This window comes from Mauremys reevesii, linkage group 1 (genome assembly GCF_016161935.1).
Source record: "Mauremys reevesii isolate NIE-2019 linkage group 1, ASM1616193v1, whole genome shotgun sequence".
In the NCBI taxonomy this organism is placed as follows: Eukaryota; Metazoa; Chordata; order Testudines; family Geoemydidae; genus Mauremys; species Mauremys reevesii.
In genome coordinates, this window is record NC_052623.1 from 126,171,712 (window position 1) to 126,195,290 (window position 23,579).

General features: G+C 41.9%; 1 protein-coding gene across 5 annotated transcripts in view; it reads right to left on the reverse strand.

Moving 5' to 3' along the window:
• The window catches only part of SLC9A7 (solute carrier family 9 member A7), a 120,539-nt gene that overhangs the window by 31,836 nt on the left and 65,124 nt on the right, over positions 1-23,579 (reverse strand). For 4 of the 5 annotated variants that reach the window (XM_039525950.1, XM_039525942.1, XM_039525963.1 and 1 more), the window contains 10 exons: positions 22,655-22,731; positions 20,537-20,649; positions 18,467-18,572; positions 17,996-18,137; positions 12,607-12,712; positions 11,534-11,622; positions 11,292-11,405; positions 8,307-8,418; positions 6,327-6,480; positions 141-200 (listed from right to left, as the gene is read on the reverse strand). In XM_039525950.1, the coding sequence (XP_039381884.1) occupies positions 141-200; positions 6,327-6,480; positions 8,307-8,418; positions 11,292-11,405; positions 11,534-11,622; positions 12,607-12,712; positions 17,996-18,137; positions 18,467-18,572; positions 20,537-20,649; positions 22,655-22,731 (1,073 nt within the window). The remainder of the gene's footprint in view (positions 1-140; positions 201-6,326; positions 6,481-8,306; positions 8,419-11,291; positions 11,406-11,533; positions 11,623-12,606; positions 12,713-17,995; positions 18,138-18,466; positions 18,573-20,536; positions 20,650-22,654; positions 22,732-23,579) is intronic. The other variant, XM_039525946.1, reaches the window with a different exon arrangement.

Here is a 23,579-nt window from a genome sequence, read left to right on the forward strand (position 1 = left end):
CAGAATTATGGAAATTGTACAGTCCCTCATTTGAAAAGAAGCAGCATGCCGTAAGGTAGAAAGAGAACACATACTTTGGGTTAGAAAGGTGAAGAAAGCCAAGCACCAGGTTAATTTTATACTGAGGAAACCAGTGTCACCTGAAGTACAGCCAGCGGCTTTCATTTATCTCTTCCACCGATGGAGCATGATCACCAACTCTGGTACAGCACAAGAATGGAATGTAAGTAACAGAAAATGTTTGTGAGCTGGTATCTTTAGCCAAGCTCAAAATAAAAACAAACCAAAACCAACAACAGGAACACACACACAAAATAAAAATGGAATACAAAATAAAAAAAAACAAAAAATAACAATGACAACACTGTATGATAAACATTTGCTAATAACATCCCTATCACCTCCAAGAAAAGGAGATCCAACCATGTTACCACAGAACCTTTATATGACAAAGTACATGTAACTATTAGTTCTAGCAATTATTACAAGGTGGACAAAATTACTATAAGGTGGGTGCCTAACTGGTTGAAAGACCATACTCAAAGAGAAGTTATCAGTGGGTCACTGTCAAACGGGGAGGGTGTATTTAGTGGGGTCTTGCAAGGGTCAGTCCTGGGTCTGGTACTATTCGGTATTTTCATTAATGACTTGGATAATGTAGTGGCAAATATAGCTATAAAATCTGCAGATGACACCATGCTGGGAAGGGTTGCAAGCACTTCAGAGGACAGGATTAGAATTCAAAATGACTTCGACAAATTGGAGAATTTGTCTAAATTCAACAAGAAGAAATTCAGTAAAGATAAGTGCAAAGTACTACATTTTGGAAGTAAAAATCAAATGTACAACTACAAAATGGGGAACGGTACTGCTGAAAAGGATCTGGGAGTTATAGTGGATCACAGATTGAATACGAGTCAACAATGTGATCCAGTTTTTAAAAAGGTTAATATCATTCTAGGGTGTATTAAAAGGAGTATCGTACCGAAGTCACAGAAGGTGATCGTCCAACACTACTCTGCACTAGTGAGGCCTCAGCTGGAATAGTGTCCAATTCTGGGTTCCACACTTTAGGAAAGATGTGGACAACCTGGCGTGAATCCAAAGGACAGCCACAAACATGAGAAAAGCTTTAGTAAACCTGATCTACAAGGAAAGATTAAAACACCTGGCCATGTTAAATCTTGAGAAAAGAAGACAGAGGGACTTAATAAATATCTTCAGATACGCTAACGGCTGTTATCAAGTGGACTGTGATCAATTGTTCTCCATGTCCACTGAAGGTAGGACAAGTAGTAACTGGCTTAATCTGCAGCAAGGGAGGTTTTAAGGTAGATATTAGCAAAAACTTTTCAGCTAGAAGAGCAGTTAAGTTCTGGAACAGACTTCCAAGGGAGGTTGTGGAATCCCCCTCAATGGAGGTTTTTAAGAACAGGCTGGACAAACACCTGTCAGAGATGGTCTAGGTTTACTTTCTCCTGCTTCAGTGCAGGGGCTGGACTAGATGACCTCTCAAGGTCCCTTCCAGCCCTACATTTCTATGATTGGCTACACATATACATATAAGATATAGCTATAATATAGATATATATTCGAGACAGAGATTGTGTGCATATGTATACGAGATATGGCCAATTCATATACACACAAATATATATTTTAAAAAAACATTAAAGGTTGCAAAGTTGAGCATTCTAAAATTAGCATGTTCCAGAATTAAGGTTACCTTGTGCAGGTAGTGACACCTACAGTTAAGGTTGCCTGAGTCTTTCCATTCTAAGATTCTCTTTTCAGTTGCTTAGAACTGTCAAACTAACAGGTTGATATTTTCCATGGCGTATGTCGGTCTCAGCTATTTTTGGAAAATTACAGCAAAACCTGTTCAGCTTTTTCCTCAGAATGAGTTTAGGGAAAAATACATTTTTACTGATGTTAAAATATCCCTCCAACCATTCTGTTGAGACGCTCTAGTGCCTCCATACTTTGGAGCCGGGACTTCATATCTAGCAGGAGGGCACCCTGGTGTCAGGGATGTGCCTTTTGGCATCCCCCCCCAATAACCCACCCTAATTTAACCACATTACAAGCCCCTAAAAATTCCAGTTTGCACATGCTCAGCAGACACTTCCTGGAGTTTTCCCACTAAATTTTCCTGAAGAGTCCATCTGCTCTGAGCATGCTCTGGCCCTGGGATGCAGGGACAGAGCAGGATTAACTGCTCTTTCCTAGTACTGGAGGCCACAGTGGCACCAGCACAGGCACTGAGAGCAGGAAGCCCAGCTCTCCAGGCAGAGCAGAGGAGGGACTTGGACAGAGAACCTGGAGGAAGAGAAGACTGGGATGAGGAGCCAGGGTTTAGGAAGGGGGTTAAATAGGTTTCAACCCAGCTGATGACCCATGTGGGTGTCAGTATGATGGAATTTCTGCCTGTGCAATCTTAATTCAGACCCTTGGGTTCATGTAACTAAAAGCTGACTTACAATCTGCACATTTTCTCCACAGGACACCTGCCTCATTCAGTGCACTGGATGGTGCTCACTGAATGAGTTCGCTATTAAATATTTTGTTTTATTCTCATGGGTCAGTATCTGGCCCCATGCCTCATTTACTGCACATCACTCAATTTCTCATTGCTTAAATTTTAAAGCTCAGTTGTACATTGTGCAATTTTACTTCCATATAGTTAAAACATTCAATAAGTCTTTGTCTCTGAATAAGCTTGACAACAGGACTTCAAATAAAAATCCTGCTATTTCAATAGTAACCATGTCATTATGCATCACTTAAGTAGCAAAAAACCAGAAAAAGTTAGTATTGGAAATCAAAACCTCTCCCCCTAGCAAGAACAGTGCTTAATTATATCTTTATCACAAGCTATTTTACAGTTCCTAAAATTCACAAATAAAGTTTACTAATTAAAATTCATGTTTTGAAATTAATTAATCTCAGTTACTTGTAGTGACTATTCCCACCCACCCAGTTTGAAACAACAAATTCTGAACAAAAAGGGGAGGACATTAGTCAGCATTTTGCTTCAATGGAACATTCAGTACTAAACTGGAAAAAGGAAGCACTGCCCCAATGGGTCACCCATTCCTAATGAACAATGACAGACCCTTATTTTGAGATATAAACGCAAGAGTTCCCTTTCTCTGTGAGAAGTACAAGTGAAATCTTGTCAGCCACTCTAGAGAGGAACTTTGACAATGTTTCTGATTTATTGGCCTGTCAGATCTCTCTGAAGTTTGTTAGCAACTTCAGGCAGGAAAAATATTTCTTGGCTTTAACCACCGCACGGGAGCAGACTGGATTTTTAAACTCCCCCACCCCCCAACACACACTAGATTATCCAAGCTAAACTGTATTTTCCAAACAAAAACAAACTCACTCCTCCAAGAATATAGCCCTTTACCATTCAGGTACTTAAATGTAATCTTCCAAAGACATCTATGAGATCCAAGAAACTCAAGCATCTGACATGATGGGAATGAAAAATTATTACTGATGTTTAAATTTTTAACATGTTTAGTTTCCAGTGGCTGAATGTAAAATGGACATAACTTCCCAAACAAGGCAAGCATGGAAGAATTTTATTAGTTTTAGCTGGACTTTTGGTTTTTTCTTTTATAAACTCGTTAAACTAATGGCTCAAGAATTAAATTGAAGTTTAAGGTTAAAACCACTCTGAATTTCACAGGGTACAAGTGGCCTTTTTTGTCTGCAACTTCTGAATTATAGGTCCAGTTCATGAAGTGCATCATTGCCCCCCTCTCCCACTTCATCTAGTAAATGAACAACAAGCAGTGGTAACCTTTAATCTAATTATACAGGATACTTTAACAGAAAAGAATCCTGTATAATTAAACACTTCTCAACTTTCAACCTCTCACACTTTATTTATTACAATCTAATTTAAAGGGCATAAGTGCCAGGGGCCCAGGCATCATCCATGTAAAGAAACAGTGAATACCCTGAATTTCATACTGCACTTCAGCTGAGCCCTATATTCCATGCTATTGCTTCTGTTTGAGATGCAGTATAAACATAGAACTAAAGGGAGTCTGTATTTTCTGATGCCTCACACCCTACCCAAAAGGACAAGAACTAGCATGTTAAACTCTTCTGAGTTTCACTAGGAAGCTGTAATCTCTATCCCTCTGCTACCCTCCTATAACAAAGGGGGCGTTTTACTTCTCAGTGGCTGGCACTGTATCATGACAAATGACCACTAACCAGTGTTTGAGTTTCTAACTCTTATTCAGCTGCACATGGCTGCCACCTCCTGGTTTAAGTAAGTTTAATTTTACGTGGCCTCTGGGAAGACAAACTGCAGCAATTCCAGTGAACACTGTACAAGGGTCAGTCAAATACTGCATTTCCTAATCAGTATGCTACAAACAGATCTACATAAGGATACAGATGAGAGGTTAACCATTTTGTTCTGTTCAACCAAGCCAAAAAGGTAGTGATTTCTTTTCACTTCCAAACAGGGGGTGCTGTTATGCCTCCAACACACGATTTAATATCTGTAGGTATGTCAATCTGCCCTGCTGTGACATTACAGTTGTCTTTTGAAAGCTACTGTATTCCAGGAGTGGTATCACAGCACTGGTCAACTAGTGTTTTCACCTGTGCTGCTTCATGGCCTACCGATGGAGCAAAACTATTGAAGTGGCCCTAACATCAACAAAACAATCTGTCAGAAAAACCAATGTCCTCCCTCAAATGCCTCCAGAAATGTTCATGTCACCTCAGGTTCCTAGGCTGGACCACCAAAAAAGGAATCATCACTGCAAGAGGAGAGGTACACCTCATCCTCAAATTGCAAAAAATAATGACAGGCCTGTGATATGAGTAATATTTCCAGCTGTCCCAACTAAGCCCAAACCAAACACTCAAGAATGTACCCAGCTGTTTGAGTTTAACCGCCAGCCATCTGGAATGACCCCAAGGTCATCACGGTGAGGTGAGAATCTAAGAAGTTGGGGGTGGATAATGCCTGAGCGTCTTTGCTAGCCATAGCTAGACTGTCTTCTGAGAATTTGCCTAGAAAATTCTAGAGGAAAACAAGTCAGTGTGCGGGATTCCCAGAAGTGCTCAGCACTGGCCTGTTTCTGCATCCATTGATTGCATTTGGTTCAACTTCCACTGATTTCCAATGGGAGCAGTTAGGCCAATTCCAAGTGCTTTTGGAAATCCCATCTGCTCCAGGTCATTTCTTAACTGAACCTAGGAAATACATATCAGCTGGCAATTTCCTCTCTTTGTCCAACTACAGGGGTGGTCCCTAACCTGCTAATTTTAGCAAAGATAAATAGAGCCTGTTACCTCAGCATCTGCAGTTTTCCCTGGTGCTTACCTGTACTCTACTACAGGACCTTCGATATTGCAAATTCTGGTGAACACACTTAGTATTGAAGGCAATCAGCACGTTGTAAGGGCCACACAGCTATGTGTACAGTACGCCAAAACCCTAATATAGCAGGAGCATACCCGCTAAATAACCGTTGATGGATTCATGATTCTCTACTAGGGCTTTTGCTTCCCACGATAAGTAGCTTCAAAAAATATATATGCCTACAACCGTAGAGCATCTGTATATTGGCAGTATGACTAAGTTGTTATGATTACATACCATAACCATAATCTTTATGCTGGCCATGTCCTCAAGCAGTACAGTAAGATCTTGTCAAGTATCAGAGGGGTAGCCGTGTTAGTCTGGTTCTGTAGAAGCAGCAAAGAATCCTGTGGCACCTTATAGACTAACAGAAGTTTTGCAGCATGAGCTTTCGTGGGTGAATACCCACTTCTTCGGATGCAAGCAGTCAAGCAAGCAGATCTTGATTGTTCTAACAGTCCAGGAAATACCATTTTTGTTTGGATAACAGCCTGTTTAGATCCAGTTCCCACTGAAACCATGCAAAGTTCCCATTGAATTCAGTGGGATCAGGGCTATTATCAGGGGCCAATAGATGGGGACTGGTGTTAGTTCATTGCTATAGAAGTTGGGATACAGGGCCCTATTGTCTCCTAGTAGGATGCGAACAATTTCCATTCAAGTCAATAGATGTTACTTCTATCCTGCTAAGGAGTTCAGGCCTCCAGGTGTTTTGGTTAATAGGGATCCTACTGTACTATACACTCATAGTGTCAACGAAAGTAACTTCTTATTTAGTATCCTTACCAATACATCTGTACCCCTTAAGATCTAGAGATGCCTAACAAGCATCACACCGGTGGTTTTAGTGTATCAGCGACTAGCACAGTACAGTGTTGTTGTTTTTTTAAAGACTATAACATTGCCCAATGTTTGGATGTGTACTGACCTAATGTTCAGCCATGACAGCATGGGTGTTGTGCCTCCACCAATAATCCAGACAGTGAAAAAGACAATAAGAAGGGTTGTTGAGAACATCATTTGATGGGAGTAAGTAGCAGTGTCTCGTATGGCCAGAGCAAATGCCATGGCTCCTCTAAGACCTGCACAGAAAGAAAGGAATGAACTAGGTGAACTTCTTAAGTACCAGTGACAGTTTTCACAGCACTTCCTTAAACATTCATCCAGTCTAAAAACAAAACCCCAAGATAGCGTGTAGGAGCCAAAAGAAGGGACTCCCCACTGTATCAGCTTCTTAAAATAACCAGACACCATGAAACCACCACCTGATCTGGCCCATTAAGATGTGCAACATCAGCACTGCACTGCCCTGCACAAATCCCCACTCACCTCAGGCACGGGGGCTATGTTATGATAGCGAGGGGGCATGGTGAGAGTGTTCTGTGCTCCAGCTATGCTCAGCTGGCTATGGTTCCTTACAAAGGAGAGTCAGCAGGCATAAGTTAGAGCAGCTCTTAGACTGCTCTAACCTATGCCATGGTTCAGGACAGAGCATATCTGCCCTGAAAATGAGGAAGCAGTAACAAGGTACCTGACAGCTTCATTCTCTGCCACAGCATTTTCTTTAACATGGTTATGAGTCCAAAGGTAAGTGTTGTGGCAAAGTACCTGCTTCTCCTTGGCTGGCTCAGTCCCTTTTTGCCTTGGAGAGACAGGCTTGGGCAAAGCAAAGTCCTTCCCAGTCATGTAGGGTCTGACTGATCCTTTTCTCAGTCAGTCCCTTGCTGTTTTTCTCCCCTTCTGGGGACAGAGTGCAGTCTTCCTTGCTGGAAGAGGTCAGAGTCTTGCTGCACCTACTCGCTGGCAGCTTCTCTCACTGCCCCCTCCTCCCCATTTCCCTGCCAGGGAGGGTTTAAAAGGGTCTCCAGCAATTGGGGGCAGCTGAACCTAATTAGTTCCCTGGTAACCCCTGTTCCAGCTGAACCTAATTTCTCCCTGGCTATCTCTCCTCAATGGATAGGGAGAGGCCTTTTAACCCCCCTGGGACTAATTCCTACCCCTCCCTTTGTAGCCATTTGTCCTGGGTTTGCCACAGTGTATAAATAATAGGGACAAATATTTCCAGAAAAGCTTGTGGAAAGAAGTTGCCTGCTGACTGAAGTAAAAATACATTTTAGAAATTAAGAAGCTCCCTGCATCCAGAAAGAGCATGCAAACCCCTTTCAATTTGTTCCCACAGCTCTAACACCAGTGTTGCTATAAAAGAGCTGAGAGCTTGGAGAATTCTGGGTAATAACATGCTTCTAAGCACAAACACACATCCCAGTGGGTTTCAGAATTCCAGCAGCAAGGCCTACCCAGACAGGCAGCCATGGACTTATTTGTAACAGTAAAAACACTCAGTAATTTGGTTTTACTAGCAAGGAAGCATGAACATTAGCAGCTCACTTGTGGGACAGAGAAAGCAAACAAAAATACTCCCCTCTCCTTTTCTTTACTTTAACTCTAGCTCTAGGTCGTTTTTACACACTTATATATTTCTGACAGCATTGGTTCTGCTCCTGTCATTCCCTAAAGCAAAAATTGGGGCGGGGAGGGGAAGAAATATTGCAACATTTCTGTTCGCAAAATTTCAAAACATGAACATTTTGACCAATCTTAGTCATAACCATGCAGGGATCATCCAGCTTCCAGAGGCCAGAAACTGTCACTCCTGTCAGAATCATGACAGATTCTGATCTGTCTGTAAAGAACTGAAGTTAAGGAATAGGAGACAGACACTGTATAAAGATACTATGCTAAGTCAATTGCTACAGAATTATTATTTTTTTAATTAAAAACACCCCCCCCCACACACTACCCTTCTCCCGTTTAGAAATTGCACATCAGTTATAAAAAGGAGGATTTTCATGAGAGGATTATTTAGATTTATGTAAAACAGAATTATTGCTTCACCAAACACTTTTACCTGAAAACATCATCATGTGCTGAAAGTTCCAACTGATCTTGTGCCTTCTGCCCAGATTCAAGAAGAAAGAGAGAGGGTAGATGTGTGCAGCTCTGCCCAGAAAGATTGCAATCTGATCACAGTTGAGCGTTAAAGATCCACTGGTCTTAAGATAAATACACAGTCGCTGACATCTGCTCCATCATCATGCTACTGGAAACTTAACACAACCTACTCACTGGAGCAAAAAGTACATTATTTTTCCTCCTATAAGTGACTTAGAAATGTACACTGACAGTAAAAAGGTCTTCTTACTCATTAGGCTGATTACTTTATACCTTATTGCAGTATATACATTTGACACTGAATATATAAATCAAGGCTATTTGATGCAGACTGAAATATTTAAAAATTGAAGGATGCAGACAAACACCTTCAAATATTAACAACTAACAGACCTCAGCACAAGAACTTAAACTCTGCTTTTTAAAACCGAAGAGGATTCCCCAGACCCATTTATTTGTTCTGAATCAGTTTGTTGAGGGGAGAGGGATGGATGAGAAGAAGGAAGATACAGCCTCCTCCAAAGCACTTTTAAAATACAATATGGTACACAAAAACCTCATTGGTTGCCCATATGTTTAGCTCACACAACAGCGAAACACTTTATATGCAGTACTTTGCTATAGTATGTGGAATTTGAAAAGGCCACATATTAGGCAGGATGAGAGAACAGCAGAGGAAGGAGAATATGACATTAAAATACACTAGTGGAAAGCACCTTTAAAAAAAATATATCAAAACCATCCATCCAAAACTCAGTAGACTAGGCACATTGGGAAGGGGACACCTTCCATGAATCTTGCCATCAAGTTTAACTATGTCATTCCCTCAGACAGGTTTATATTTTATCATGATGAAGGCTGCAAAAATCCATGCACATTGTTCAGTTGGGGAGTGAGATAAAACAACCTCCTTATAAACAATATTCTTACCTAGCCCATCCCAGATGTGTTTTGATGTGCAGATGATATAAAACTACTTAAGATAGTTAAGTCCCAGGCAGTCTGTGAAGAGCTACAAAAGGATCTCTCAAAACTGGGTGACTGGGCAACAAAATGGCATGTGAAATTCAATGTTGATAAATGCAAGTAATGCACATTGGAAAACATAATCCCAACTATATATATATATAAAATGATGGGGTCTATATTAGATGTTACTATGCAAATAAGAGATCTTGGAATCATTGTGAATAGTTTTCTGAAAACATCCACTCAATGTGCAGCGGCAGTCAAAAAGGTGAACAGAATGTTGGGAATAATTAGGAAATGGTTAGATAATAAGACAGAAAATATCATGTTGCCTCTATGGTACGTTCACATCTTGAAAACTGTGTGCAGATGTGGTTGCCCCATCTCAAAAAAAAGATATATTTGAATTGGAAAAGATTCAGAAAATGGCAACAAAAATGATTAGGGACATGGAACAGCTTCTGTATGAGGCAAGAATAATAAGACTGTGACTTTTCATCTTGGAAAAGAGAAGACTAAGCAGGGTAGAATACGACAGAAGTCTATAAAATCATGACTAGCGTGAAGAAAGTGTTACTTACTCCTCATAACATAAGAACTAGGCGTCACCCAATGAAATTAATAGGCAGGAGGTTTAAAACAAACAAAAGGAAATATTTCTTCATACAAGGCACTGTCAACCTATGGAACTCTTTGCCAGAGGATGTTGTGAAGGCCAAGACTATAACAGGGTTCAAAAAAGAACTAGATAAGTTCATGGAGGAAAGGTCCATCAGTCCCTAGCATCTGTTTGCCAGAAGCTGGGAATGGTGACAGGGGATGGATCACTTGATGATTACCTGTTCTTTTCATTCCCTCTGGGGCACCTGGCATTGGCCACTGTCAGAAGACAGGATAGACCAGTGGTTTGACGTGTGTGTGAGTGTGAGTGAGAACATGAACACCACCACAAAACCCCAGAACCCTAATTTCATCTGGTTTTATTGCGCCATCGCTGTTCACAGAAAGTTAGTACTCTCTTATATGGACTCTGGCATGGTAGGTTTTCTCAGTTATTTACTCTCAGCTACTCCATTTTCCAGGTATATGCAAAGGAGTGTCTAAGGGCATGTTTCCACTACAAATAAGTCCATGTAAGGCAGCTTACATCAACCTAACTATGTAAACGTACACACTACAGTGTTCCTCCTGTCGCTGTAATCTGCCCGCTACGCAGACCTAGTAAATCCATCTCGATTGGGCTGATGTAGCAGCTTAGGCTGATGTAGGTTGGGCAAGGCAGTATCTGTATAGGCTCCAGCTGGGAGATCTGTGGGGAGTTGGGAGCACGGGCAGCAGCCAGGCTCCAGCTGGGAGCATGGTGCTAAGCTAAGAGCCTGGGCTCTCAGCCCACACACTGCCCCTCTTAAGTTGGTGCAAGTGCTTTTGGTGAGGACACGCACCACTGACAGAAGGAAAGTAGCATGGACATGAACAAACGCAGTAATTATTGCTGTGGCTGTAAGTCAGTCTAACATAGGTCAACTTAACTGTGTAGCGTAGACATGGCCTAACTAATGCAAGATTTGTGTATGCTGATTTGAGCAGACAACATAGGGTATTCTTCCCCTATCCTTTAATTCTGAAGCATCTTTTCCACCCTGAATATTTGAAGCTTTTTGTTCTGTTATAGCTGCAGGGAGTGTAGTTGTCTCCAGCATATGTGCTGTTGAGCACATAAACCAATGATACACAGCTCTTAGAAGCTGTTCAGGTACATGAGGGCCATGCATGCCATAAGGTCCTTAGCTCTGCAAGGGCAGATGAAGGTTGTTTTCAAAAGATTATTGGATCAGCAGCATATTGCAGGAAAGCACAAGTCAAAAAACATCTCTTTGAGATGCATCAGTGGCTGAGAGAAGGCAAAAAGGCCTGGCAAGTTTTCAGGTACCTAAAATAAATAACTTGTTAGATGAAAAGCAAGAAAGGATACAAAAGCTCCAATGATGAAAACTGGGCTGAATATGTGTTTCTGGAAAGTAAAAAGGGCTAAACCCATGTATGAAAATATGAAGTTTTCAGCCAGGAAGTGCAGTACCTCAAAGAGCTGGGGAGAAAAACATTCACAATGAAGAATTATATAATAAAACTGACAGTCTTATTTTTATATTTAAAAAAAAAAACCCAACCCAACCCAACACTACACCACTTGGGAAGTGAAAAATAGGGTCTCACCTGCTTAGTTCGGCTCCTTGACTCAACTGACAAATTGTTGTATGTATAATGAGCCTGTGTAATTCCACAGAAGAGAACCGCCACCACACCTGCCAGTAGATTCACAAACACAAACAGAGCTGGATGATAAAGTTCTTTGCTTACCATCTTAAATCCAGTATAAACATAATTACTTGATTCTCCTGATTGCCTTATTTATTATTTGTATGACCATTGCACCAAGGAGCTCTGGTCATGGAAAAGGATCCGACTGTTCGAGGTGCTATACCAACACAGAACAAAGACAGTCGCTTGCTTTGCTTATACTCATGGTTTAACACATTGTTCTTTAGTTCTTGAGGTTTTATTCCTCAGAGTAAAGGGAAGTTTATATGATGTTTTTGTTAACCAACCATTTCTTTAAGACTATTAAATTCAAATTTTAGAGCTCTCCAAATGGTCTTCAACAAAATAAATGAGTGGCATGGCTTGGACACACTGCTGGTAACAGACAGCAGAAGTCACTTCAATACCTAGGTTTAGGTAACTCGGTGCAGTAGACTGAATATCTTCACTGAGAAGATTCACTAGGAGAGGAGAGCTGCCCTTGATTTAAGTCCAAAAGAGAAGATTTGATGTACATTATGTTTAGCTGGGGATTTGGGGAACCATTACCAAGCTGTATCTGAAGCTAAGGCGTCTCAAGTTGCATAATACAGAGGTGACAATGAGGTGCAAATAGAATTATTTAGCTTTAGAGCTACAGTGTGAAGTAGCAACTAAAAACAGAAAGCCAGCTCCCTTGGTAATCAGTGTGGGAATTACGGTCAACACAAAATTAACAATCAAGATTAACATTTCTTGCTTCGAGTCAAGTTCTAACATGCACAGACTTTGACAGGTAATAAGAAAAGCCCACATTTTCCAGGAGCTGTTTTCCAGTGTAGTTTTACCAGTAAGGAAAGTGAAAACATTATAGCACCAAAATCATGTGTCTTATCTGAAGTGCTGTTAAAACAGATTTAATTCGGTAAGTGAAAAAAAGAGATGGACAGAAGTTTGATCTCTCTGTGCTTGACTCCAAAACATCTCACCTGTAAACCCACAAGCTTCAGCTAGCAAGAAAGTGCTCCAGGACATCAGGAAGAAGAGAGCTGTCTCCAGCAGGGGGAAGCAATGCAGTTTGGTAAACTTGGTCACATAAATACGTTGTTAAGGGATCAACAAATACCTGGTGATTTTGGCTGAATGTTAGTACAATTACACCTAATGTTTATAAAAAAGCCTTTTTGTTTGCATTAGTGCAAAGTGTCAATCCAAACCAAGACAATTTCAACATTAAATGCAACAACTCATTTATGTCAAGGCTGAAATATCAGACACTCAAGAATGAGGAAGTTTAAGGTTTCTTTTGCAACAGTAACCTGGCCTCTGATATACAGTACATTAGTAACACAAATATATCAAGGTTTTACATTTAACCAGACAGACATGACTAGAAATGGCTACTACTACTAATACCCAAGTCTTACCTAGTGCTATTCATCAGTAGATCTCAGAATGCTTTACAACTGAGGTCAATAACTTTACATATGGGGATGGCTATAGTGCACTAGCCTACATTGTCTCCCTATGTGCAATAAATGTTTGTTAACATTGTGAGAAGCCCTAACCATTTTAAATCTCTCTATTCTGAGTACTCCACTTCTCAGATTTGATACTGAATTAGTGCTTGTTTCTGAATTAAAGCTCTTCCTGGGGTGTTTGTTTTTTTAATTAATTTTTTTTAAAAGTCCAGAATCATTTTAGTTTATAGCACACACAGCCAGAGATGACCAGCTGTCTTTTACCAAGGCATCTTTGAAATCTGAATGGAAAAAGGTCTGATATGTATGCTCCAGTATGCCACCTTTATAACTTTGAAACTACTGAATCAGTTTTCTTCAAAATTTGGCTTGTAGCCTTTGAGACAAAAAAAAAATCTCAGCTTCAATGAAGCTATATTTTTTCACGTCCATATAAAACTTAGAAACAAACTAGCTGAACCAATTTAACGCAGTCTTTCAGGAAAAAAAGATTCATCTGTGGCACAAGAGCAAGCCCAGATAATGTCAGCACAAAAGGAATTTTTTTGAGAAGTTCACAGAGCTACTGAAAGATGGGAGATAGAATGGAAGTTGAATTAAACCTTTAAAATAGCACCTGCTTTATACCTCAAAATAGTTATGATAGAAAAAACTGATTGCTTCTTTCATATTAATGTTTTAGTCAGTTTCCAGTTTCTGTGCTGACATCAAACACTTCTAGGCATTCAGGACACCTCAGACAGTTGATTGTGTCTGAAATGAATATGGGTCCTATGCATCTTTAAGCTATACTAGGCAAAATGAAACAAAAGAGCTACTAGCAGCAGCAAAAAGATCCTTAATTTGCTGAAGGGTATGGGAGAGGCTGTTCTGGCTACTGCGTGGTTCTTCTTTTCTCACGTCCACAGAAGCCCCTCTTCACAGTTGGAAACCATTGGGTTGAGCTGCTGTCAGGTGAGCATACGTAGAACCAGGATGCAGCAAGTGTATGCAGCGTGCTCCCCCTCAGATTCCAGCTGACATCTACATGGGTTTGTCAGTGCCTCATTAATACCCACTCTTCACTACCATTATTACTGTTACACAATGGCAACATGCCTGCTGAGGAGCCATGGTCCAGTGGTTGAGGCGGAGGTTGAGGAGCACTAATAAGGAATGACAATTCCTTCCTCTAGAGAGCCACAAGGTTTGGAGACCATGCTCCTTGCCTCTCCCATCGCCTCACAAGAGAAGCAGTCATCCCTGGAAACTCTGCTGCTCTCCTGTGGGCTTTACCACAGAATTCCATGATCATGATGGGGCCATAAGTGATTAACCATGGAACACCACAGGTGGCTAAATTAATGAGAACACTGTATTTCAATTAAAATCCCTTCAGCATTAAGTAGTCCCATTACTTTTATCTCTCAAAGTTATTATATTGTTATTATTGAAAGGCAAGGATGGAGTCTGCAGCATAATTTGGCTGGAGTTAGAGTTAGATAAGACCAGCTTCAGATGATGAAGGCCATTCATTGATGGTGACATTACACCAAAGAGTAAGACTGGTATTTTGGCTATTACCTTATTTTTCATATTACTCCCTTCCCTGACCAAAGCCCACAATATTGTAGAGAGGGCACTGTACTGTGCTTGTATGCACAACAAGCAGGCAGACTGCACTTGCAAGGAAATATTATGTACAATACTCTTACAATATTTAAAAAAAAAAATCACATAGTTGAGTGTAGCAATACTGACCAGCTATCAGTGCCTGGATATCTTACCAAAAACCAAAAGAACAAAAGCAAGTTATTTGCATAATTATTAGAAACAATCAAAACGATTTTAAAATGGGTAATGCATGACTAAACTTCCCCTATTTAATCGACCCTCAATGACAAAGAGGTGCAGAGGCAGGCAAAGTGTCAGTACTGGGGAAAAATCAGTCAGAAGCAGAAGTTTATGAAGCTTGTGTGTGACTTAATAGTAACGTGTTACTGTTCTTTTATAGCAGTGTTTCTCAAACAGGGGTCGCCGCTTGTGTAGGGAAAGCCCCTGGCGGGCCGGGCTGGTGTGTTTACCTGCCCTGTCCGCAGGTCCGGCCGACTGCGGCTCCCACTGGCGGCGGTTCACTACTCCAGGCCAATGGGAGCTGCTGGAAGTGGCACGGGCCGAGGGACTTACTGGCTGCCGCTTCCAGCGGCCCCTATTGGCCTGCAGTGGCGAACCGCGGACAGTGAGAGCTGCAATCGTACTGATCTGCAGACAGGGCAGGTAAACAAACCGGCCTGGCCCGCCAGGGGCTTTGCCTACACGAGCGGCAACCCCAATTTGAGAAACACTGTTTTATAGCTAATTAAAACCTTTCTTTTCAGTATTATACTTGGATACAATTAAATTATTTTTTGATGTGAATCTCACTTTTAAAAGAAAGAGTTTAGAGTTTCATATCCAACTGAGGATTCCAGTGCATCTATGGTAAAGCAAAGTCTCAAGCTTTTTCTTAACAGATGTTATCTTGTGAACAACCTTCCTTTCCATTCCCTCACTGGCCACTCTGCCTCCCATTCATCAGCAAGTAATATCCCTGTGTCAGCTAGGGCAAATGCTAAAATGGATGTGTCATGTTACAACTATTTATGTATTTTAGCTGTATTTTAAATACAAGTTGGTAGTTGAATATAAATTGAAATCGCAGCAACATGTGACCAACCAGCTCCATATGGACCATTGGCAGACCAGAGACCAGTTTGAGAAGCATTGTATTAACATCATGTTAATGATCACTCAAACCTGAGAAGTCTAAAAATTCAGACTGTAAAAGGTACCACGGCATCTTCTCTCTCTTAATGCCTTAAGCATTTTCATTATGCAGGACATGGGCGGGGTGAGGGCAGGGAGAGCAGTCAGATAGCCTGGACTATGGGAACATGTAATGAGACACACTTTGGGGGAAATGTTGTCCAAAATGAAACGTCATGGATTTATGATTTTAAAAATATTTATCACCTTCCACTCCTTTGAGGTCAGTTTTCTGATGCACACATGCATCAAAGTAAGACAGACTGTGTTTGAGTAAGAGTCCATCAGCATATCTAGAAGAAAAGGCTGTGAGTTTGATGAAGCATCATGACCTCTTACTCTGGTCAAGCTTTTGGCCCAGTGCCCCAGTCCTGCAACCAGATCCAGAGACTGATGATTGTACCTGTATACAACACTCCACTGCAGATCCAATAGTAGAATTGGGACATAGGCTTGAAAATAATGGAAAAAATTCATGTGAAGTGGGTCGTATTATATCAATACTGATAGGACAGAATCGAGTTTTATTTGAACAACATCTGAGATGAGACTCCTGCAGAAAATATAAGACCCATAGCAAGAGCCCAATAGTGTCTGAAAGGGTTATTAATGACTCAAGTGGTTAAGGCATTGGAACAGTGAATATGAACCACCAAGTTGCCTTCCAAGTGTTAAAACTACTTCTTTTTAAGGGTAGGTCTCCACTACAATTACAATCTATATGTAAGTCTCGCTAGTGTAGCTATGTGTAGCTATGTCACTTAGGGATGTGTAATTTTTACCGATATTGTTATACAAGTAAAATCCTGAGTGTGGAAAGAGTTATACCACTATGAAGGTGGTGTAGAGGGGTGGCAGGCCTCTCAGGAGCTTCCCCTTGGCAGAGTGCATATGCAAGCCCTTTTTCTCCCTGTAGTCCTCCTTGGGCTAAGGACCTTAATTAGTCCCGTAGTCTTTAAATGGCCTCAACCCTGGTATCAAGCCGTACTCCAAGGCAATTTCCCTGAAGGCAATGTCCATATCCTCTGTAGGCCTTTCTGTCCCCAGCTCTCCTCCTGGGCTACTAAAAGGGTTCAGTTCCCCTTCTGAGGTGTATCAAAGTCCAGGTCACTTCCTGGGTCCTCCCCATTGGCAACTGGGGCCCACCCACTACTCTGGGTCCCAGCCCAGAGACCCTATAATAGCAGCCATCCACTCTGTCCCTTTAGCTATGCTGAGTCGCTGCTATGATTTCCTGGGCCACTTCCCCACAGGCCCAGCACATTCTTCACCCTTACCTCAGGGTCTTGTCCTGGTTGAGTCCCAGCAGCCAGCCAGGAGCTCCTTCTTGCTCCCCCCGGTCTCTGCCAGCACTGCTCTGTCTAAGGTCCTGTAGCTTCATCAGCCAGCCAGGCACACCATCCATGCTCCTCCACCTCCAGCAAGGAACTGAACTCACACTGGCCCTCCAGCTCTTTTATACTAACCTGCTGAGCCCTGATTGGCTGCCTCCCCTGCAGCCTCTCTAGGCCACTTTGCGGACTCCACTTTACTGCCTTTTTCTGGGGCAGGATGTGGTAAGACCACAGGGCCCTCCAGAGGGCCTCAAAGTGTCTGGTACACCCCGTCACAGGTGATTATACAGCTATTCCCCATGCCGTATGGGTGACTAAGGCCTGATCTACACTTAAAAATTTTTCTGGCAGAGCTGTATAGGTTAGGAGCATGAAAAAAAAAAAAGTTGCCCTCCAGACGCACACAGCTATGCTAGCAAAAGTCCCAACGTAGATGCAGTTATACCAATAGTAATGTCCTTTTGTGAACATAGCTTATTTTGTTTGGGGAACTGGTATAACCTACACGAGCAAGAGTTCTTTTGCCAGTATAAGCTGTGTCTCCCCGTGTTTTGCTATTATAGCTACATCAGCAAACTCTTCCTAGCAGAGACAAGGCCTAAGATGACATGATACTTATCACGATTTTACAGTAAATCAATGTAGACTACGGCAAGTTGTGTTCAGCAATGTGTTGACTAATAATGATTGAAACTTGCTGGAGTCAGCATGCAGGATCAGGGCTGTGTTTAATGCTAACACATCTGCACTTTGGAAGAGTTAAACACAAGAAAGGATATCAGAGCTGTCACAACCCCTGTCACTGCTCCCATCATGAAAGAGCCACTGAATATTCCAAGGAAAACTCCAACTGATTTGAAAAATGCTGCGGCATCAAACGCATGGGTGTTTTCACCTGTTGGCTGATAGGCAACTATTGATCTAGGGAGAAAAAAAAAAGAGTCAGATGACAATGGAGGAGTTAGTGATGGCAACCAAGTCTTTTATGCCAGATCATTAATCAAAGGGATACTGTATTCTGCTAGATTCAGATTCTAAATGCCAATTCTCTTCTGACTGATTCATTACACACCTCTGTAGCATAGACAAAAACGACAGCAACATTTATCAATTCAGTTCACAAGGCAGAATCCATTTAGAAAAAGAAATGTGGAGATTAAGTTTTTAGAAAAATAATAGGATTCATAGCTACCACTTAAACCACAAGAAATAGAAAATTTCACATAGCGGAAGCCTGAATTGTTACTTACGAAGACAATACAATGGCAACAGCATCATTTAGAACACTCTCTCCAAACAGAAGGGCATAGAGATCGACATCAGCATGCAGCTCATTAAATATTGCCAGCACGGTAACTATAAAAATAAGAAGAAAGAACATGTATGTTAGTTTATTGTGAGTCCTTGTGAGCTGGAAGGAGCAGACATTTTCCAATTTGCCTAAAGAATCAGAAACCATAGACTGTGGAACAATTTCAAACCAAAATGGGAAAGACTTTAGTCATATTTAATTAAGGGTCATACTCAGGGCCGGCTCCAGACCCTAGCGCGCCAAGCAGGCGCGTGGGGCGGCATTGTCCCGGCAGGGTGGCATTTGGCTCCGGCGGACCTTCCGCAGTCATGCCTGTGGGAGGTTCACCGGAGCCCCGGGACGAACGGACCTGCCGCAGGCATGACTGCGGAGGGTCCCCTCTTCCCGCGGCTCCGCTTGAGCTCCCGCAGTCATGCCTGCGGATGCTCCACCGGAGCCGGGACCAGCGCACCTGCCACAGACACTTCTGCCCCGGCCGCGGGACACTTCTGCCCCGGCTGCTTGGGGCGGTGTAATTTCTAGAGCCGCCCCTGGTCATACTGTACAGGTAAATTGATTGTTGGAGGTGAAATGACAGTTTTAAGGCAGTCTTGTTCCAAAACGGGTCTGGCTCACTTGCTGTCTCTCACACAGACAAGAAATTTCTCTAGGAAGTCTTCCCAAACATTGGACACAAATAGACAACAGTTCCACTTTGCCAGAATCCTACTATTTTTTAAACAATACATCCAAGTTCCACAATCAAATAGCCAGAATTGTTACTTACGAAAAAAATTGTGGACTGGTAAACAATAGAAGGCTTTTACAATCTTTTCACACAAATCTTTAGTATTTCAGTTCTTTAAAAAAAAAAAAAAACTAAAACAAAGAACAAAAAAACCAACCAACCAAGAAAAAAACCACATAAAATCATTCGTAAGTACCTTGTCCAAAAATACACTCTATGTTATAAATGGGGGGAGGGATAGCTCAGTGGTTTGAGCATTGGCCTGCTAAACCCAGCGTTGTGAGTTCAATCCTTGCAGGGGCCATTTAGGGATCTGGGGCAAAAATCTGCTTGGGGACTAGTCCTGCTTTGAGGAGGGGATTGGACTAGATGACCTCCTGAAGACCCTTCCAACCCTGATATTCTATGATATTTGCAAACAAAAGTTGAGAAAGACAAGACTAGTAATTATTCAAAGCAATACTTTCAAACAATAACTTCAGTCTGATATTGAGGAAGAAGGTCCTGGAGACTCACCCCATGTGTATCTTATTTTCACTCATCATATGCCAGTTTCCATATAAAAGGAAGCAGAAGTGAATCCAACTACCAGCAGTCCATCTCAACTGCTGGCTGCCACTTCCCATTTTCCCAGAAACAGATATTGAATATGTAAAAATGTGTGTTTTAAAATATAGTTCCTGCTTTGTATTTCAGACAGACAGACAGACACACACATATATATGCACAACAGTTCTCCAGAGATGTTGGGTTTCCAAAACTTAGACAACTGTATAGGTCTGTAGGACTTTGAAATTTGAAGACACAATTTCAAAAAAAGTTAAACAGTTGGCTATATAAAAAAAAGTGTCCTTATAGTTGAAATATTAAAATATATTAAAATAAAAAAACCTTAAAATTTCAAAACAAATTGTGCCTATTTTATAAAAAGTAATACTACATTTCAAGCAGTGAATCTATAAAAGGGATAGCCAGGCTCTCCAGAAAATGAAAAGATTACATTCATTCAACTGAATTAAAGTTTATATTCATAAAAGGAAAACTCTATTAAGGAAAACATCAGAAGAGTCAACCAGTACATTTTGTTTCTAAATGTGTCGTCTCGCCAGATACCAGCAGTCTTTGCCAGATACCAACTGTCCTGATGCCCAATATATACATCATACAGTACAACACAGAGTTACCATTGTAATGTAACTGAAAAGAAAAAAAAAATGTTAGAATTGTCAGCTATACATCCTCAATGTGTTATCAATGGAATAATTTAAGTAACTGCAGTACCTGGATCAGTAGCAGATATGACAGCTCCGAAGAGGAGACAGTCTGTATAGTAAAATGTATCAGAGAGTTGTCCCACCAGCTTCATTAGTTTTACAACACCATACATGAGATTCCTGCAGTAAAAGAGGATAAAGCAGTGTTTATCAAAACAGGGAGGGTGGGGTGGTCTTTGTGAGGCTCTGAAGAGTATAGGAAAGACAAAATCCTCTCATCACTGCTCAGGTAGGCCTTGCCACACTAAGGGGGGGAGGAGGCAAGGGGATTACCTACACTTGAAATGCTACAGCTTTGGTGTAGGTAGTGTCTACACTGATGGGAGGGGTTCTCCCATCGGCCTAGGTCAGTGGTTTTCAAACTTTTTTTCTGGTGACCCAGTTGAAGAAAACTGTTGATGCCCACAACCCAAGGGAGCTGGGAATGAGGGGTTTGGGAGGGGCTCAGGGCTGGGGCAGAAGGTTGGGGTGCGGGGATGAGGGCTGCAGGGAGGGGGCTCTGAGCTAGGGGTGCAGGCTCTGGGGTGGGGCTGGAGATGAGGGGTTTGGGGTGCAGGAAGGGGCTCAAGGTTTGGGGAAGGTTCAGGGCTGGAGCAGGAGATTGGGGCACGGGCTTACCTCCGGCCGTTCCCGATCAGTGTTGCAACAGGGTTGCTAAGGCAGGCTTCCTGCCTGTCCTGGCACCGTGAACTGCACTGTGCCCCGGAAGCGGCCAGCAGCAGGTCCAGCTCCTAGGCCGATGCGCGCAAGCAGCTCTGCGCGGCTGTTGCCCGCAGGCACTGCCCCCGCACCCAGCTCCCATTGGCCGGGACGTGGCCAATGGGAATGCGGAGCCAGTGCTCGGGCAGCGTGCGGAGCCCTGTGTCCCCCCCGCCTAGGAGCTAGACCTGCTGCTGGCCGCTTCCAGGGCGTAGCGAGGTGTTGGAACAGGTAGGAACTAGCCTGCCTTAGCCGGGCAGCACCACTGACGGGACTTTTAACGGCCTGGTCGGCAGTGCTGACCAGAGCTGCTGCGACCCAGTGCCTTACATTCCGTGACCCAGTTCTGGGTTGCGACCCGCAGTTTGAAAACCACTGGTCTAGTACTATACCTCCTTGAGAAGCAGTAACTAGGTCGATGGAAGAATTCTTCCGTCGATCTAGCGCTGTCCACACAGGGATTCAGGTCATCTTAACGCCTTTCAGGGGTATGGATTTTTCACACCCCTGACTGACGTAATTAAACTGTCCTAATTTTCTAGTGATGCCCAGGCCCAGAGTTCAGTATCGAACAGTGAGAGTGGAACTCTAATCTCTCAACAGTTGTTTCCTCATCATCCGAGTCCAGAGTGTGATATGACCCAACACAGGTCATTTAGCACCCAGGAAGTCAGACATGTAGTCTGTCCTCATTAAAAAACACAATCCAACAATTTCCCCTAATGAATTGTGTAGTACTTAGGGAAGGAACTTTGCACTGTAACAGCTATTAAATTATTTTTATCTCTGCAGTGAAATTCCCTCAAGGTAGTAGATGCAATAAAGCAGCTACTGAGTATACATACATTAAAGCTCTTATTAAAGTCCACATGCTGAAAAGATGCAACATTGGTAACAGAGTAAGTATTCACAATCAAAACCATTTTGCTTATGTGTCTTATTTTTAAATAGGTGAAAAAGGATGCTTCTAAAAGCTGATAGTCAAGATTCTTGGTTAGCAGTTGCCTCTATTCTCTGGATTAATGTATCTTCATTAGAAATAGAGACCAATTCATGTAGAATCAAGTATTTTGTAAAGTTTTGTTTTCATAACTAATTAATTGAACCAACAGAACCTTGAATCTCTAGGACTGTAGGGTTGGACAATAGCAGTGACCACCACAGAACTGAATTGTTTGGACAAAAACTTCATGGTCTGTTTATGGCAACTCTGTCTGAAAGCAAAACCCTATCTGAAGTCAACCAAATTCTAGCATAATTTTAGAGGCTGAATTTTGCCCAAAGGACACACCAATAAAACCCTAACCGAAAATTTACAGTTACTATTCTAATCACTAGAAATCAGAAGTTTAGGGAGATACGGCATTTATTTCATCAACATAAAACTAGCACATAAAAGTTGCACAATCTCACAAAACTCACTCACCCGATAATAAAACAAGAGACTGCAGTTCCTAAAAAGGCATAAGCCAGAATAGACCCCAGATTCCTGAAAAAGTGTCTCTGTATGAGAAAAAAAAAAAGATATTATAGCTCAGCTATGTGAAAACTCAGACATCAACATGTTAGCAATATAAGGAAAGAGCCTTCTACTCTGGGAGGAAATAATATTTTCAATCTTACTATGTAAATCTTCTGTAATATTTAAACCAATTTAATGTAAGTCCCACGTGAATCACATTTAAAACCTTGCGGAGCTTGTTGAGACCCAGCTTTATAACCAGATGCTTGTGTGACTAATGTAACAGAGGGCCAAGAGTTTAAAAGGAAACTGTAGGTGATGACCCCAAGTCACAAAATGCAGTCCTGAATTCCCATCCCCCAATATTCAGAGGTGTTCAGATCGCAGTTTAGGTTTGGGCTCATCTCTCTAAAAGTAATTCACTGAATGCATACAATGCAGAGGAAAACCAGACAATTCACTGGGATATATTGTTTATCTTGCTTATTCAATAGCAATGTTCAGGGGTAAATAATGTAAGATAGCAAAGAATCCTGTGGCACCTTATAGACTAACAGACGTTTTGCAGCATGAGCTTTCGTGGGTGAATACCTACTTCGTCGGATGCAAGTAGTGGAAATTTCCAGGGGCAGGTATATATAAGCAAGCAAGAAGCAAGCTAGAGATAACGAGGTTAGTTCAATCAGGGAGGATAAGGCCCTGTTCTAGCAGTTGAGGTGTGAAAACCAAGGGAGGAGAAACTGGTTCTGTAGTTGGCAAGCCATTTACAGTATTTGTTTAATCCTGAGATGATGGTGTCAAATTTGCAGATGAACTGAAGCTCAGCAGTTTCTCTTTGAAGTCTGGTCCTGAAGTTTTTTTGCTGCAGGATGGCCACCTTAAGATCTGC